The sequence below is a fragment of the Stylophora pistillata genome, chromosome 4, assembly GCF_964205215.1.
Source record: "Stylophora pistillata chromosome 4, jaStyPist1.2, whole genome shotgun sequence".
Lineage (NCBI taxonomy): Eukaryota > Metazoa > Cnidaria > Anthozoa > Scleractinia > Pocilloporidae > Stylophora > Stylophora pistillata.
This window is the reverse complement of record NC_142522.1, coordinates 33,404,686-33,419,819: the sequence shown is the minus strand read 5'-3', so window position 1 is coordinate 33,419,819 and position 15,134 is coordinate 33,404,686. Positions and strand designations below refer to the sequence as shown.

Genomic DNA, 15,134 nt, shown 5'->3' with positions numbered 1-15,134 from the left:
TTAAACTTCTTTACTGTAATTGAAAATCTGTCTAAGGCGAGGCATTCTACTTAGTTTTATAATTAAACGGATCAGACCGAAGAACTCGGTGTCCATTAATGTGACCCGCCTTTCGAAGTCAGAAAACTCATTTGAATTACAAATAATTTTCAAAATTAATGTTCATATTTCGCGAAGTCTTGTACGTGGAGAGAGCTAACGAACTACAAGAAATTGAAGCATCTTTTTTCGCTTCTATGCAGTCAAGAAACACGTTATTTCTACCCGAAAAACCTTGATACTGTCTGTTCTCTAGGTCGGGGAGTGTTTCTTGTGCTGGACTACGCGGTTCAGATACCGTGTCGAGGACTCGTGCTTTCCAATTTGTCACGCCATCTCTTCAGGTGAATAATCTATGGAAAGATACATTTGGAAAGTAATGCAGTGTTCATCTTTTCGGCGTTGTGGCCTTTGTTAATTCAATCCACATGGTCAAATGAAAGAAGGAAGAGCATAATGCACATAGCACAGTGTAGGACAAATCCTCAGTGGTAGGCGCCATGACAGTTCTTCTTGAACGTGACTTCAGTGGCAACGCGAGAAATTCTTACTTTACTGTTAGAGTACTGATCGCTTATTTTCTTATTTCTCCTTTCATAATTGTACATATTTTAAATAAGTTTTTATGATAATATTGTATTGACCTCGAGTGTTTTAAACACACTTTCTCTTCCCATCATCCTCCAACTCCCCCAAGAAACGTAGAAACTTAATAACGTAGACTCCAGTTTTTTGGCACCAGAGGATCGACTCCCATCTTTCATACAGAAGGCGAGGCGGACAGTAATTGTTTCTATTCATATCATCAGGAAACTGTAAAAAATACTAAATGGTAACCTACTGTACACCAACTTCCTAACCAGAGAGTCGCTCTACTGCTTGTTTCCTGGTTAATACTACAGAAACCAACATCAACTTTGGAAGCTTTCAGAGGAAATCTCGTAGACAGAGACAGGCCTTAATAGGAATTTTTTCTCTTAATCTTCCTTTTCGTGTTGAATGTTAAGGCACATTACTACATTACACTAGGAGATTTTACAATAATTTTCTCGTTGAAAAATGTCTTCCCCCTGTGATGGGGGCTAGTTAACTGCAAGTCACTTGCTTTGCTGCTTTGTTTATGTTGGCTTTCAAATAACCCTTTCTCAAGAAATACCTTATTATTTTTGGCAGTATTTTAACCATCTTCCTGTCAGTTTTCAAAGTACCATCGCAACAATTTTCAACTACCAAAGTAATATTAAGGTAAGGTGCTGTCGAAAACGTGAAAAAGCTGTACTCACGATTTATTCGCTTGATTCAATTTTGCTATTACACTTCAGTTAACTCCCACTCACAACGCTAGCGAAACACACATCACGTCTCGTTATAAGCACATTAAACAGCGCCATATATGGGGCGATAAAAAACGTGGCGCATACAAGTTGTTTGGTTACGTAATAGACGAACGAAATGACTTATAATGTCACCAATTTTAGATCTAGACTAATAAATGTAACGTAAAATGTAACAGATGAAAGCAGGAGGCCGTAGGCCTCGTGCTTTTATTGTTTTCGAGTGTTTGGAAACCCCGATGAAACACGAAGCACGAGTTTTTGAAATTTCTTCTCCAACAAAAGAAAATTAGTTTAAATTATCATTTGAATAAGTTTTCTCAATCGAAGTATTGTTTATGGTGAGCGGAATGTGAATTTGTCACCTACTTGCTGTATGCTGGCTACTGATAATACTGAATTTCATTTGTATTTGCATTTCACGTTGTTACCTACTAGTTGCATTGTGAGTATCGAGCAAGCACGGTGCTTTCGAAGATGACAGAATATCGTTTTCGACAACCGAAAACGTTTGAGGACGAGGAAAAGTGTGTCGTTAATGCAGTTCCAAAGTCGACGCAATACAAAAACAAATGGGCGGCTTGTATTTTTGAAGAGTGGGCAAAAGCCCGATTTCCGAAAGTAGCAAGTTTGGAACCAGGTGGTCTTTTTTAAGAATATGATCTGCACAGAGTTCAATCGCTGGAAATTCCTTTAATCCAAGTGGATGCTTTAAGCGTTAATTATTGGCTGACGAAGTTTGTTCAAGAAGTTGCCAAACCGTCAAAGGAAAGATACCCACCGAAAACGTTATATTAGATTGTGTGTGGATTGCGTCGCTTTATGGAGGAGAAGAATGAGAAGATGGATTTTAATCCTGTCGATGCTTCGGATAAAAGGTGCAGTCTTGTTGTTGTATGTAGCACTTATTATTTATTCTGAAATTGAAATAGTGTAGTATTATTTAGGGTTAACATTTTGTGTTTTACAGGTTCTCCATCTTCCGACGCGTTCTTGATGCATAAGTGAAAGAGGGCACAAGATTAGGGATTGGATTAGCCAACAGGAAAGAAGAAAAGCTGCCTGTGAATGAAGAAGACGAAAATAACTTTTGGACCGTGGGATTATTAGGAAAGAAATCAGCTAAGTCTTTGTTAAATGTTGTATATTTTTATAACGGAAAGTTATTTGGCTTACGTGCTAGCGAGCACAGGAATATCTCCTTAGAAAATTTTGAAATTGGCGATAACTATATTCGTTGTGAGGAGAACGTGTCTAAGACGTTTCACTGGGGTTTTTTGGACCCGGCAAGTATGAGCCACGTGTTGTAAAACATGTATGTCACGAAGTGGGCCAAAAGCATGACCCCTGTCTCATTGATATGTATCGTTTGTATATTGGTCTTGTTGAGATTTTAGGGAAAGGTATGGGAGCTTTCTATTTTAAGCCAAATGCGAAAAGATTTTCATTCGATAAATGTCCACTGGGTATAAACAGTTTGAATCAAATTTTGCCGGATATGTGCAAGGCCGCAGGCGTGAGACGCAAAACCGCTCCTTGCCTCCGTGTGTCCCTCCGTGTAACTTGTGCATCCAGTCTGTTTAAATGCAAAAGTTGATAGCAAATTAATTCGCGATAGAACAGGCCTCAGAACGGATGCTTGCTTTACTGAATTTTGAGAAAGCGGAGGAGAAAGTTATTTCACACGTTAGTGCTATTTTGGGTCTGAATCCGTATACAGGCAAGGTTGACTCAGAGTAAGAGACCGTTGTAATTAAAATAAGGAAAAAGAGTTGAATTGTAATTTAGAAAACGCAAGTTCTTCTTTCTTATCATTTGGGGACTTCAATAACTGCAGTGTGACTTTCAATGTCACTAAATAACTAAACTTGTTGTAAATGTCTCAATAGAGAACATTATCTGAAATTATCATTTGTTGTCAATAAAGTTGTTTATCGCCACGTGTTTTTCTTGCTTTATCAAAATACATATTAAGAAAATTTGCATCCGTGTTTGAAATCGTTTCAAACACGGCCGTATTTTCAACTCGTTTTTCATTGGGTTTCTAAATCCATCCACCTGACCAGAATAAGATGCTCTGGTTGGGTAGGAGCTGCATGAATAATTAATGAGTTTGAGAAAACTAATGAAAGAGCGACAAATTCTGACAAATTGCTCTTCCTGAAAGTAGGAAATATGAATGCTCCCTTCCATGAGGACGAAAACTGAAAAATAAAAAATTATATGTAGTTTTTTTGCTCTTTAGCACAATTAAAGGGAAACCACCCGAAACTTTTTAAAAATGATACTTTCACCAGAGCAAAGGCTGCTGGGTAGAAGAGTCATCACACCTCGCCACGTGGTCTCTGATAGATTTAGCAGGCAAAACATTTTTATTTCAGCGTTTCGCTCAAAATATCTTACAATCACTAGCTCTATTTTTCTCGAATTCAACACCCTAATTCAATCGAATTTCGAGTCAGTGAAGAGCCGCTCAGACCGAGCAATCGATTCGTGTTACGTCGTTGAGCTGAGATAATACGACTCGTGTAGAAGCTTGAGGCGTTATCTCAGAAGGCAAAGCTCACCTGTAGTTCATTATTGATATAAGATTGATTTCATTGCCCTCCTTTACAGGTCCAGTGTCTTCTTCCTTTTAGAGCGCAACGTTCTACTTAGCACAAAGGACGGCACGTCTTTACTCTACGACCTACAGCATAGACCACTAGAATAAATGACTGCCGTATAAATATTCTTTTGCTTAAATTTAAATTAGCCCTACTGGCCTCGCTTGAGATAATGTATTCTTTTGAATTTTGTACTGGAGAACGAGGCCAGTAGGGCTAATTTCAATTTAAACAAAAGAATATTAATCCGGCAGCCATTTATGAAAGTGGTCTATGGTTTGCTGAAAATTTTACAACTTCGGATGAATATAGATGAACAACTGCAACCAATAATCGGCTGCCACGTCACCTATTTAACACGGAGTTCTGTTGAACGCTTAGCTAGCTAATCAAGAATTAAGCTGAATGGAAGGCATTGTGAGTGACAGGTTGGTTGGTGACAAGAGGAAATACTTCACAGCAGCTAAATTCTGGTATACTAAGTTACCAGGAAATGCTCTAACACACGAAAATAACTAATGTGAAAGACTGATTATACTCTCATGAAGGAAAAACAAGATTGAAAATAGGCAAAATGAATTGAAAGCACTGTTATTCTATCACACATAAAGAAAGAAACTTGGGCTCCGAGTGACCTGGCACACGGCGCATGGAGTTAATAATCCTAAGAGTTAAGAATGATAATTATAACATAACCAAAGTAAAGCGCGCGCTCTGATTGGTCAATTTAGCGTCCCCCATTTGCCCATGGGTGTACGCTGCTGACGTGAGCAAATGCAAAGACTATTTTTCCGCGCGCGCTTGTTTTTTCTGGTCGCGTAAGATTTGTTAAATGAAAGGGAACTCTTTAGCTACAATGTATCAATGTTATGTTATAAAACAAATGGTAAACACCACAGCGTACACTATTGAGTTATGGATGCACTTGGGAGGTTTGCTAAGCACTCAAGAAGCTAGAGTCGCTCTCGGCTATCGCCTCGAGCGACTCTTGCGCTTCTTTCGTGCTTAGCAACCTCCTGCGTGCATCCATAACTCAATAGTGTACGCTGTGGTGTTTACCATTTGTTAATTGGTAAAAAAGGGTAAACTTAACTTGGAAGGTTTTGGCACGTAAGCCTTTGGAACGAAAGTGACCACAATATTTGAGAATCGTTTAAACAAAGAAAAATTCACTCTACATTGTAACGAATAAGAAAAAAAAAATGCTCGATTGTAAAAATGTTTTTCCAATTGGGAAAATGTTGTTGTTATCCTATCCCAAAAGTTTTAATATATGCGGAAGATATGCATTGCTTGCCCCAATTACCAAAGTTTCAGTTGAAGCTGTGAGAGACGGGATTTGTCAGTTTATTCAAAGGTTAAGAGTTGTTAACCTTTAGCCTCCCCTACCCACCTCCCCCCACAATATAAAATGTGTTGCAAAGTTTAAACAAGTAGTTTATTCAGTAAGAAAATTTCCTTTACAACTACCAGGAAACATTTCAGCTTTCTTACGCGTCATAATTCAACTGATAAAATTTTACGATAGCGTTAGCCAAAGCATTTTTCAAAGCAACATTACGGTTCCACTCGAAACGAAGCTCTCTGGGTAGTTCCAGCTGAATGGCGTCAATGTTCCCTCCATCTTTGGATCCATGGACCCTGGTCGTATATCCTCCAGAGAAAAACTTTTCCCTGTTTGGATCCTCGTCAAGTGGTGAGGGTACAGCGGCCAGTCCTTCTTGATTCACGAAATATCCAAGACTTCGATTACCTTGAACGAAATCTTGAAAGCAAGCATTGTTGCTTCCGCACCAGTATTCCCCAAGGTTTTTGATAGAAGTGCCCACTACATTGTAGGATTTCTGCACGAGTTTGGATTTCGAAATGAGATATCCCAGCTCCGTCCTCGGAGGTTGGTGTGTTTGGCCGTGGATGTCTAAGAGAAAGCCACGCCCAGAACCACTCCCTGAAATGGCCAATTTTGCTTGGCTGATGAAGTTAGCGTAATCGTTATAGGCGGTAATGGCGTCTGGAACATTCAAAGTCGCTTCATTGATTTCTCTGTTGGCGTCCAGCTTTGACCTCTTCAGCAAGTTGTATACAACATGTGGCCGAGTACCTATTGAAACGAATTGCAAAAAAACATCGTTAACAATGAACGTTTATAGGGAAATGAAATGAAGTATATAACTCTCTTGGTTTGAGTTTTGGATCCTTTACATATTATTTTCTTTATAAAGATAGAATGGACCAAGAGGACTTGTTCGCTTGGGTGCACGCAACGATGGTTTTAAAACGTCTACACTCGAGTCAAGTGGCCCATCAGGCCGAAACTAATTGACCCCAAACGGCTTTTGAACAGAGAAATATAGAAACCTGGATTATAATTTAGCCCTGGGTTAGCGCCAATCTTAGAACAACTGGGCCTCGGATTTTCAGTGCACTAACCGGAAGGCTACCGCACCAACCAGAAGGCCACTGCGCCTACCACAGTCAAATAAAAAAATGTTCAACATAAACAATCTACTGAACAAAATATATAATAGGGAAGAACATAAGATCATTAATACTGCACGCGAAAAGGTTGTTTTTACCTCGGACGTTGTTAAACAATTTAGGTCGTTTGTTCTACTGTAGAACGAATCAACTCGACCACTTAGTATGTTGTACGTACTAATACTGACTGTTTCGACTCCAGTGTTACACGCAGCATTTATTTATGTACAATACCGCATCTTCTATTGGTTTACTGACGTAATAACCCGCACAGGATGTTAGGAGAACAGAAGGAAAATTCACAAATCACGAGCCGGAGGCGAGATCTTGTTGGTAATTCTTACCTCTAAGCTGCTACACATTTCATTATTAATTAAACATAAGAATTTGGTGTTAAATGAAGATAAAAGCTTGTACCTGATGAGTTTGAATATTCTTCATTATTACACGACTCGAGCAGTCAGAGGGCCAATAACTAAAATCAACCAATCAAAATGCTCTATTTCCGGTCAATATTCTCTCAGTATTGGACCGGGCACTGTCCCGAATGGTCCCGAATGATACCGCACTTGTGTCCCTTCGAACTTCAGTCGTATAATAAATCTCTTATTAACCAAGCTTGCTCGGGACCGTACTGGAAGAATATCGGCCCTCGGTCTTTTTTGTACGGACCTCGCTGCGCTCGGTCCGTACTGTCAAGACCTCGGGCCGATATTCTCCCAGTACGGCCCTCGCGCTTGGTTAATAAGATATATATATTACCTGTTTTGTTGGATGATGCATGGCTATCATGGGGAGAGTACAAGTTATTACTTCTGAAAGTAAAGGGGTTGAACCGATAGAAAGTCCAGTCTATTGCTCTTGTAAAATAACCTTCAATTTTTTGTGGGTTTACTGGTGCAATAAACGATAGGTTTTTGACTAATCAAGGTGCTCAAAGGATCTCGTATATCTTGTAGAGAACTGATATTCCGTCTAAATAAAAGAGCAATAACAATATTTTAAACTTACTTCCCTCTGTAATGTCTCTGATTTTATCTGCAAGATCTCGGGCGATCGTTTTCGTGAACGAATCTCTGACTGTTCTAGCGGAACATTTTGAAGAGGTGGGAGAGCAGGAGTGTGTATAGATGCACTTCCCGGACGCATCTTCACAGCCGTTCTTCCTATCTGGCCAGTCGTCACCATTAGCCTGACTTGAAGGAGTCAGACCACCCCCGTGAGGAGCAGTTATGATGATGTTAATGTCACCGGGTTCATATTTGGTATACCCCTGAAAGCCAAGTTGCGTTTCTCCACAGATTCCAGTCAAAAAAGTACCGGCGCAGAACAGCAGGTAGTACACAGCCATCATCTGTACAATGTTCAGTTTGCAGAGTTTTAACTCTTTAATTGCATTAATTGAGAATAACTAAATACACGTTTCTCTGGCAGCCGAGCGAATGAATTGAGTAGTAGAGATATTGAAAGGCCTATCAGCAAATGTACCCTGCACCAATGTACGTCAGTTCGTGCGAGCTCTTCCAGTATTGTACTTATTGACTTCAACACGTTAAATGCCTTCTAGAACTGCCTAGAAATACGAAAAGTGTCTCTCTGCATGAGAAGTTGGTGTACCATTGAAATTGAACGGTGATAAAAAATGTATCTCTCTCAGTAGGAAATACAATACTTGCATCCCGGTTAGCTCAATTGGTTGAGCGTGGGACTGTTGTGCAGGAGGTCGAGGGTTCAAGCCCCGGCCTGACCAACAGTCAGGGTCTTAAAGTAACTGGGGGGAATGTGCTACCTTCCTATAATATCAAGAAATGGATAGATATTCTAGTCTTCTCGGATAAGTACGAATAAACCGTAGGTCCCGTCTCCTGCAGGGTTAGGGGTAGGAGACGTTAATTTCCCACGCACGAGATTACTGTGTGGTGGTTGTCCTCCCCTGGGATGGAATGGGTGGGTATATCTGCTGAAGATGGGTTGTATTGCCCTTTGCAGATTAGACATTTAGATTTAGATTTAGAAGCTTGGATTAATGTTATACGGTTCGTGCTCGTCGTCTGAGCTGACCAGTTTTGAGTAAGGAAACACTGAAAATAATTCATCGATGTTTTTCAGCTCACGTACGCGGCTAAAGGGGCTAATGAAAAACTTACTTTGCACAGAGACGCACTGGGAAGTAATGAATATAAAATCATATGAAAAAATTCTTAAAAATCGAAGAATGAGTATTGCGTATTGCCGACTTGTCTATACAGAGAGTATATGTCAATAGGAAATTAATTGGCAGCGCTTTATTACTAGAACAGTGATTTGACGAGAGAGAATAATTTCTATGTATCAGCATAATTATTGAAATCTACCTTCAGGATTCGATAGTTGTAAAGGCAAAAGTTTGCCGCGTTAAAGTTGCCTCTGCACATAAGCTTTTATCTTTAGGACATGGCAAAATTGCCAAGTAGAAGGCAGTGAAACTGTGTTTTGGTTCCTTTCTTATTCGGAAGGTAAGACCGTATACGGTTTCGAGTACTTTAAACGTCAAGAAAGTCATATCAAGAAACACTTAGCAAGGGGCTAAAAAACTCCTAAGATGGTATCACCAATATTATGTAACATGGGAAAATTCACCTGGTAGGTACCAAGTGTTATCGAGGTAATTCACTTAAGGTTGTATTAACTCCTCCAAAATAAACGAAATAAAGTAAACTTTCCGTTTCGAAAATTTTAAGGACTCCAACCTTCCTAGGAACAACAAATTCCGCGTGATACTTCACTGTTGATCCTTAAAAAGGACTGTTGAAAATTGGGTTCAGCTAAGTCGTAAGGTGTATTTTTAAGTCAGCCAAAGAAGGAACAGAAAATTTGAAAATGAACTCGGTCAATACTTACGTTTTAATCTCTTGACAGTCAATCTGACTCCCTTTTTCTGTTCCTCAATCGGCTGCCTGACCTTGGTTTTACTAATGTGTACGGAGTACAGTTGAAGATTGTCCCGCCAAAAGCACATTTATAGCCTTTTTTGTTGTACGTGCTTCACATGATCATGCAGTTTCCTAGCAACTGCTATTGACGACCAACCACTTGACAGATTTCCACTGCTTATCGTGGATTAACCACATTTATATTCAGCTAATTGTAATTAAGGAAAATGCAATCTGCTTCCTGATAAAGCTCATTGAAAAAGACCCGCAAGGTCTAATATAATGAATTATACAACCACTGCCAAGACGACGCACCTCCACGAAAAATGTAACACAAGTGTTGCCTCTCAAGGTTATACGCAACATTAGTTTTCCAATAGAAAATTGAAAATATCGATTCTCGACAACCTGCAAACTACGTGAAGCCAAAGGTAATCAGAAAGGGGGTAAGTGTCTACAGAAACTATGGTGCTACGTTGGTGAGGGTAACCAGGTAATTTGGTTATATCAACAGAGCTGAAATTGCAAAGTGGCCACCGTAAAGAGTTAAAAGGCTGACGTTTCGAGCGTTAGCCCTTCATCAGAGCGAATGACGAATGGCTAACGCTCGAAACGTCAGTTGATAGAACCAAATTATAAACGGTAATCACTTTGAGAGGCCCAGAAAGATCATCAGAGGGGCTTAATAAGCTTTATAAGAGGGCCTTTTTTATCAGAATCTGTTAGAAAAATAAAGTGGGCCTTGCAGAGTTCATTTAGGGGCAACACGAAGAGAAATGAAGCGATAGAAAAATTTATATTGATCTCTTTACGAATGTTTCAATGCCATGGATACTAACAAACTCGTTGAAAATCAAGTGAAGCACGCAAAGTGAATTCACGACAAGCATTTCCGTCGCTAAGCAAAAATTTAAGTGTCTTTTAATTAATGAGCCTCTAGTCTGGTGGTCTTTGGATACTATCAAACTAGTTAAAAGGCAGTTATCGAAAAAAATCAAGCGAAGGATAGTGCCGTGATTTGCGATGTAAACAATATTTCCTACACTATGGGAATATGAACAACGTTCTACTCTTTTGATGAACTGATTGTCAACCTCTGGATGTGATCTTGCTATGATCGTTTGCAGTTTTGGGAAGAAAAAAAAAAAAATCAAGTGAACTCCCGATACTATAGAAAAGTATAAGGTCGTAGTAGTAGCAAGTAGGATAAATATTGTAAGAAATATACAACTTTTTTTAGAGACATGTTTCGGCATGCATATGCCATCTTCAATCAATGAGTATTAAACGTGAGTAATTATATAACAGACAAGTAGTTGAATAAAATATTTACAGTATGATGCAATACAAAAGCGGGTCAATTGAGTTGTTGGTAGAATCCAGAATACTAAAGCAAGAAAGGGAGTATTTGTTCTTACAAGAAGGAGATGTGTTAAAATGCTTTACAAAAGCGCTTAGTGAGTTCGACGAGTTTAAGGTTCGCTACTTTAGAATAATAGGGACTTTAAGCAAACCACGACGGCTACGGCAACGAGAACGTGGAAAAACAACAGATCTATTTGGCAGAACAATAACCCAGCACGTGCATTTTCAAACTTTGTACATTTCTTAGCCGTCCTTTGCAAAACAACAACGTGAAATCACCAAAATTTGCGTCGTCTGTGAAGCTAAACCGCGGCGGCAAGTTATTTCAATTTACATTTGGAACTCAACGCTACTTTTATGCGTCATGTTGAGTTTGAGGTCTGGCGCCCTATGAGACGGTACGCACATCCAGCCATTTTCGAAATTCTAACTAAAAGTAGAAACTCATTTTTTTGATTGACGTCTTCCGTGGCGTTGCCGTCCTGACTGCTTAAAGTCCCTAATATCGACAACTCTTCGAATGATTGTGTTTTTTCAGTTTTTCACAAAAAAAACCTAACTGGTCTCCTAACAAATTTCTTTAGTTTTATTCCATCATGCTACAAAATTGGCCTTATCCGAACTCTTATTGACCGTTTCTACAAAATCAACAACACCTCTTCCGGTCTTCAAAACGATCTTAAGAAACTTTCCGACACTTTAAAACGTAATTCTTTTCCTTCGCATATCATTGAAAGAACTTTCAAGCGGTATCTTGATGGGTCCTCCTCTCAAAATAGCCGGAACATTGATGGCAATAATACACGTTACTTTAAACTCCCTTTTGTCGGCTATTATTCTAAAATAGCGAACCTTAAACTCCGACAACTCACTAAGCGCTTTTGCAAATCGGACCTAAATATCAAACTAGTTTTTACTTCTTTCAAAATTAAAAACATGTTCAGTGTTAAAGATCGTACTCCTGATGCTCTAAAATCCATGGTAGTTTATCAATTTTCTTGTGCGGGATGTAATTCCCGTTATATTGGCGAAACTAGTCGCCACTTCTCTACGAGGATAAACTGGAGCACACGGAAAGCGATGAAAACTCGCATATTTTTAAGCATTTTAACACATCTCCTCCTTGTAAGAACAAATACTCCCTTTCTTGCTTCTGCCATTCTGCCAGTTCTGGATTCTTCCAACAACTCAATTGATTTAAAGCTCAAAGAAGCTTTTTATATAAATAAGATTAAACCTGAACTTAACAAACATATTACAGCAGTATAACACTTTTCTAGCATTTTAGTTCACACCTTTAATTTCATTTTTGTTGTCACGCTGTAATTAGTACCGCTTTTGAATTACATTATACTGTAAATATTTTATTCATCTACTTGTATGTTATATAATTACTTACGTTCAGTTACTCCTTGATTGAAGATGGCATAAGCATGCCGAAATATGTCTCTAAAAAAAGTTGTATATTTTTTTACAAGAAAAGTATAAATTTGTCTTTTAATGAACTTCTTATCGACTTCGATGTAAATAAACATGTTTCTAGTGTTTTTGTATTTATCATCACGGGTTTATTACGAATCAACTTAACGACTTGCTCCCAGTTGGCTTGTTAGCTCAATTGGTAGAGCGCTGCACTAGTATCGCAGAGGTCAGTGGTTCGAATCCCGTACAGGCCTGATTTTTTTTCAGGTCTGATTTTCGCTATTGCATAAATAGCGCTCTCTACTGCGAGGATCGTGCATCATACATATCTCTTACCGCAGTTCACAATATACGAACTTCATATATTCATCGTATCTGTTTTTGTATTGTAGAATTACTTTTTTGTGCATTTGTAGAAAACGAATAAATTGAAACAGTAGTTATCAGAAAAAACATGAAGCAATCGGTGTGTAATTATTACTAAAACCAAATTTTCGATACCATGGAGAAATGTCACAGTAAATCATGAATTCGTTGCGTAATCATTATTCGTCACGACTAATGTTTAATTCGTTTGTAGTTGTCAGAAAAAAAAAAAAAAAAAAAAAACAAGTGATGCATGCAGAGCGCACGTAACTTGTAAAGAAAAACCTCCGAGGCTATTGTAAAATGTAAATTTATTTCTTCATGAACTGCTGATTAACCTGGTTGCTGTTTAACTCGTATGTGGTTGTTAGGAAAAACACTAAGTGAAGCATGCAGAGTGCATTTACGACTACAAAAAAAGTCACCGCTACTATGGAAAAGTGTAAATTCGTCTTTTCATGAATTCCTTGTCGCCTAGATGCAATTTAAATATCATTGCCACTTGTCATGAACTAAAAATTAAAGTATAAGGGTGCGTCATTTTCGCCATGAAGGGTAACTTTAGGCGTGGTGGTTAACCAATACTTTTTGCTTCAGTATAAAATCAAACAAGGTACAAAAACATTTACTACCGATTCCAACTTATCAACTATTTACTTACGATAGATAATCAATCTCACTTTGCTTTTTCTTTTACAAAGTTTAGCTATGAGTACTTTGCACTGTTTTCTAGCAGTAATTTCAAGTGGCAACAAACTTTGCATCTAAATCCCTTGATACAAACAGTTGGTGTCGAGTTTAATGCAAACTTAAGGATCTCTTCCGAATTGGTTATATCAACTAAGTTGAAATTGTAAATTGGCTACCGTAACGAATAAAAAAGCTGACGTTTCGAGCGTTAGCCCTTCGTCAGAGCGAATGGAGGAATTGTGGGTTGTATGTGGTCTTATATGCAGAAAGTGGAGCTACGCCATTGATGGGAACATGGCAACGAGAAAAACTCGAATAAATTAGTGGAATGAAAAGCGTTCGTTGATACCTGTGGGATTAAGAGTGCCGATTTAAAAGATTAACTTGTGTTCAAGAGTTTAGTGGCTTTCCGTGTTGCCTAAATGTAAGGAAAGACCTCAGATTGCCATATGTTGTTTAGAATGATTAGGTAAATTAAAGTGTCTAGCGTCTGGTTTAGATGCGTCCTTGTCATTCCTTTCCACGTCGCGAAGGTGTTCTAGGAATCGGTCACCTAGTCGTCTTCCTGTTTCGCCGATGTATAACTTTTTGCAATAAGTGCAAATTATGCAATAGATAACATTGGCGGAGCGGCACTTGAAGTGATCGGTGATCTTAATGGATCGCTTGGGTCCCAATATTTTCTGAGCGTTGTGAATGAAGGGACAAGTTTTGCATCGTTCGCGAGCGCATTTAAAAGTGCCGGGTTGGTCATTTGCTTGGAATGAACTTCTGACCAAAAAATTGCCTATGTTTTCGTCGCGTTTGAATGAAATAAGTGGAGGTTGCGAAAAGATAGTGCCAGTCTCTGGATCGTTTTAAAGTAATTTTAAGTTTTTAACAATAATGGATTTAGCTGAGTGATTGTGAGGGTGAAACGTGAGAGTAAATGGAATGCAGTCGGAATTTTCCTTCTGTGACGTTTTTTTCCCACAAATCAGAGTCAATGGGCCAGTTTTTCGAAAAACGTGGTTACCCTGTTTCTGTCGTACAAGCGGGTCACCACCGCGCCCAACTTATTGATCGACAGTCAGCACTACAAGCGTCACAGAAGGTATCAACGAACGCTTTTCATTCCACTAATTTATTCGTGTTTTTCTCGTTGCCATGTTCCCACCAATGGCGTAGCTCCGCTTTCTGCATATAACACCATATACAACCCACAATTCCTCCATTCGCTCTGACGAAGGGCTAACGCTCGAAACGTCAGCTTTTTTATTCGTTACGGTGGCCAATTTACAATTTCAACTTAGTTGATATAACCAATTATCTTGTTACCCCCCCCGACGCAGCACCACAGTTTCTTTAGAAACTTTCAGCCTTCATTCATTTCTCTTACGAATTGACTATGGTGCATAAGACATGAGTTAATAGGTAAAAGTTGAAATACAGCAAAGCTGTAAAGCCAGGAATTGAATTTTTTTTTTTTTGGAATAAATACACTTACGTTGATCCGGTAAAGCAAGTCTGTTACTGAGCATTTGAAGGGGCAAGGGTATAAAGCAGATGGACATTCCATTGTATTAATGCAAGAGGTAAGCTCATCCTGATATGAAGTATAATATTCTTCATTAGTTTATTACGACTGTCTTAGAATTAGTGCTCCTTTCGAACACGCACGCCTCCCATCGTCCAAAATTTTATATGACCCGCATCTGTGCTGTGGTACGTCTACCATGCCATGCCTTCCGCAAACGTAAGAAATGCTCTGAGCTATGCTTTTTTGTCGAAATGTTTCTGAGGAATGATGTGTTGACAGTACCTCAAGAGAAAATTTGGCGACAGCTGTCAAACTATAGCAAACTTCTAATTTTGGTAAGAAATTGAATGAAGTCACGTAAAGCGCTGTATATGACTAAGCAATTGACTGAACTTAAATGGTG

General features: G+C 38.9%; 1 protein-coding gene and 1 pseudogene across 2 annotated transcripts; one reads left to right on the top strand and one right to left on the bottom strand.

Annotated features, from left to right (window-relative positions):
* The first annotated feature begins 1,409 nt into the window (after positions 1–1,409).
* LOC148733417 (uncharacterized) lies at positions 1,410–3,313 on the top strand (annotated as a pseudogene). Its single transcript, XR_016000807.1, has 2 exons — positions 1,410–2,251; positions 2,344–3,313. The product of XR_016000807.1 is annotated as an uncharacterized LOC148733417 (transcript).
* A 2,087-nt stretch (positions 3,314–5,400) lies between these two features.
* Positions 5,401–9,736, bottom strand: LOC111324472 (uncharacterized). The gene is made up of 3 exons (XM_088759247.1): positions 9,338–9,736; positions 7,469–7,811; positions 5,401–6,080 (listed from the first exon to the last, which is right to left on the bottom strand). Exons 2-3 carry the CDS (start codon positions 7,809–7,811, stop codon positions 5,470–5,472), a joined length of 954 nt encoding a protein of 317 aa, XP_088615373.1. The 5' UTR covers positions 9,338–9,736; the 3' UTR covers positions 5,401–5,469.
* Between the last annotated feature and the right edge of the window lie 5,398 nt (positions 9,737–15,134).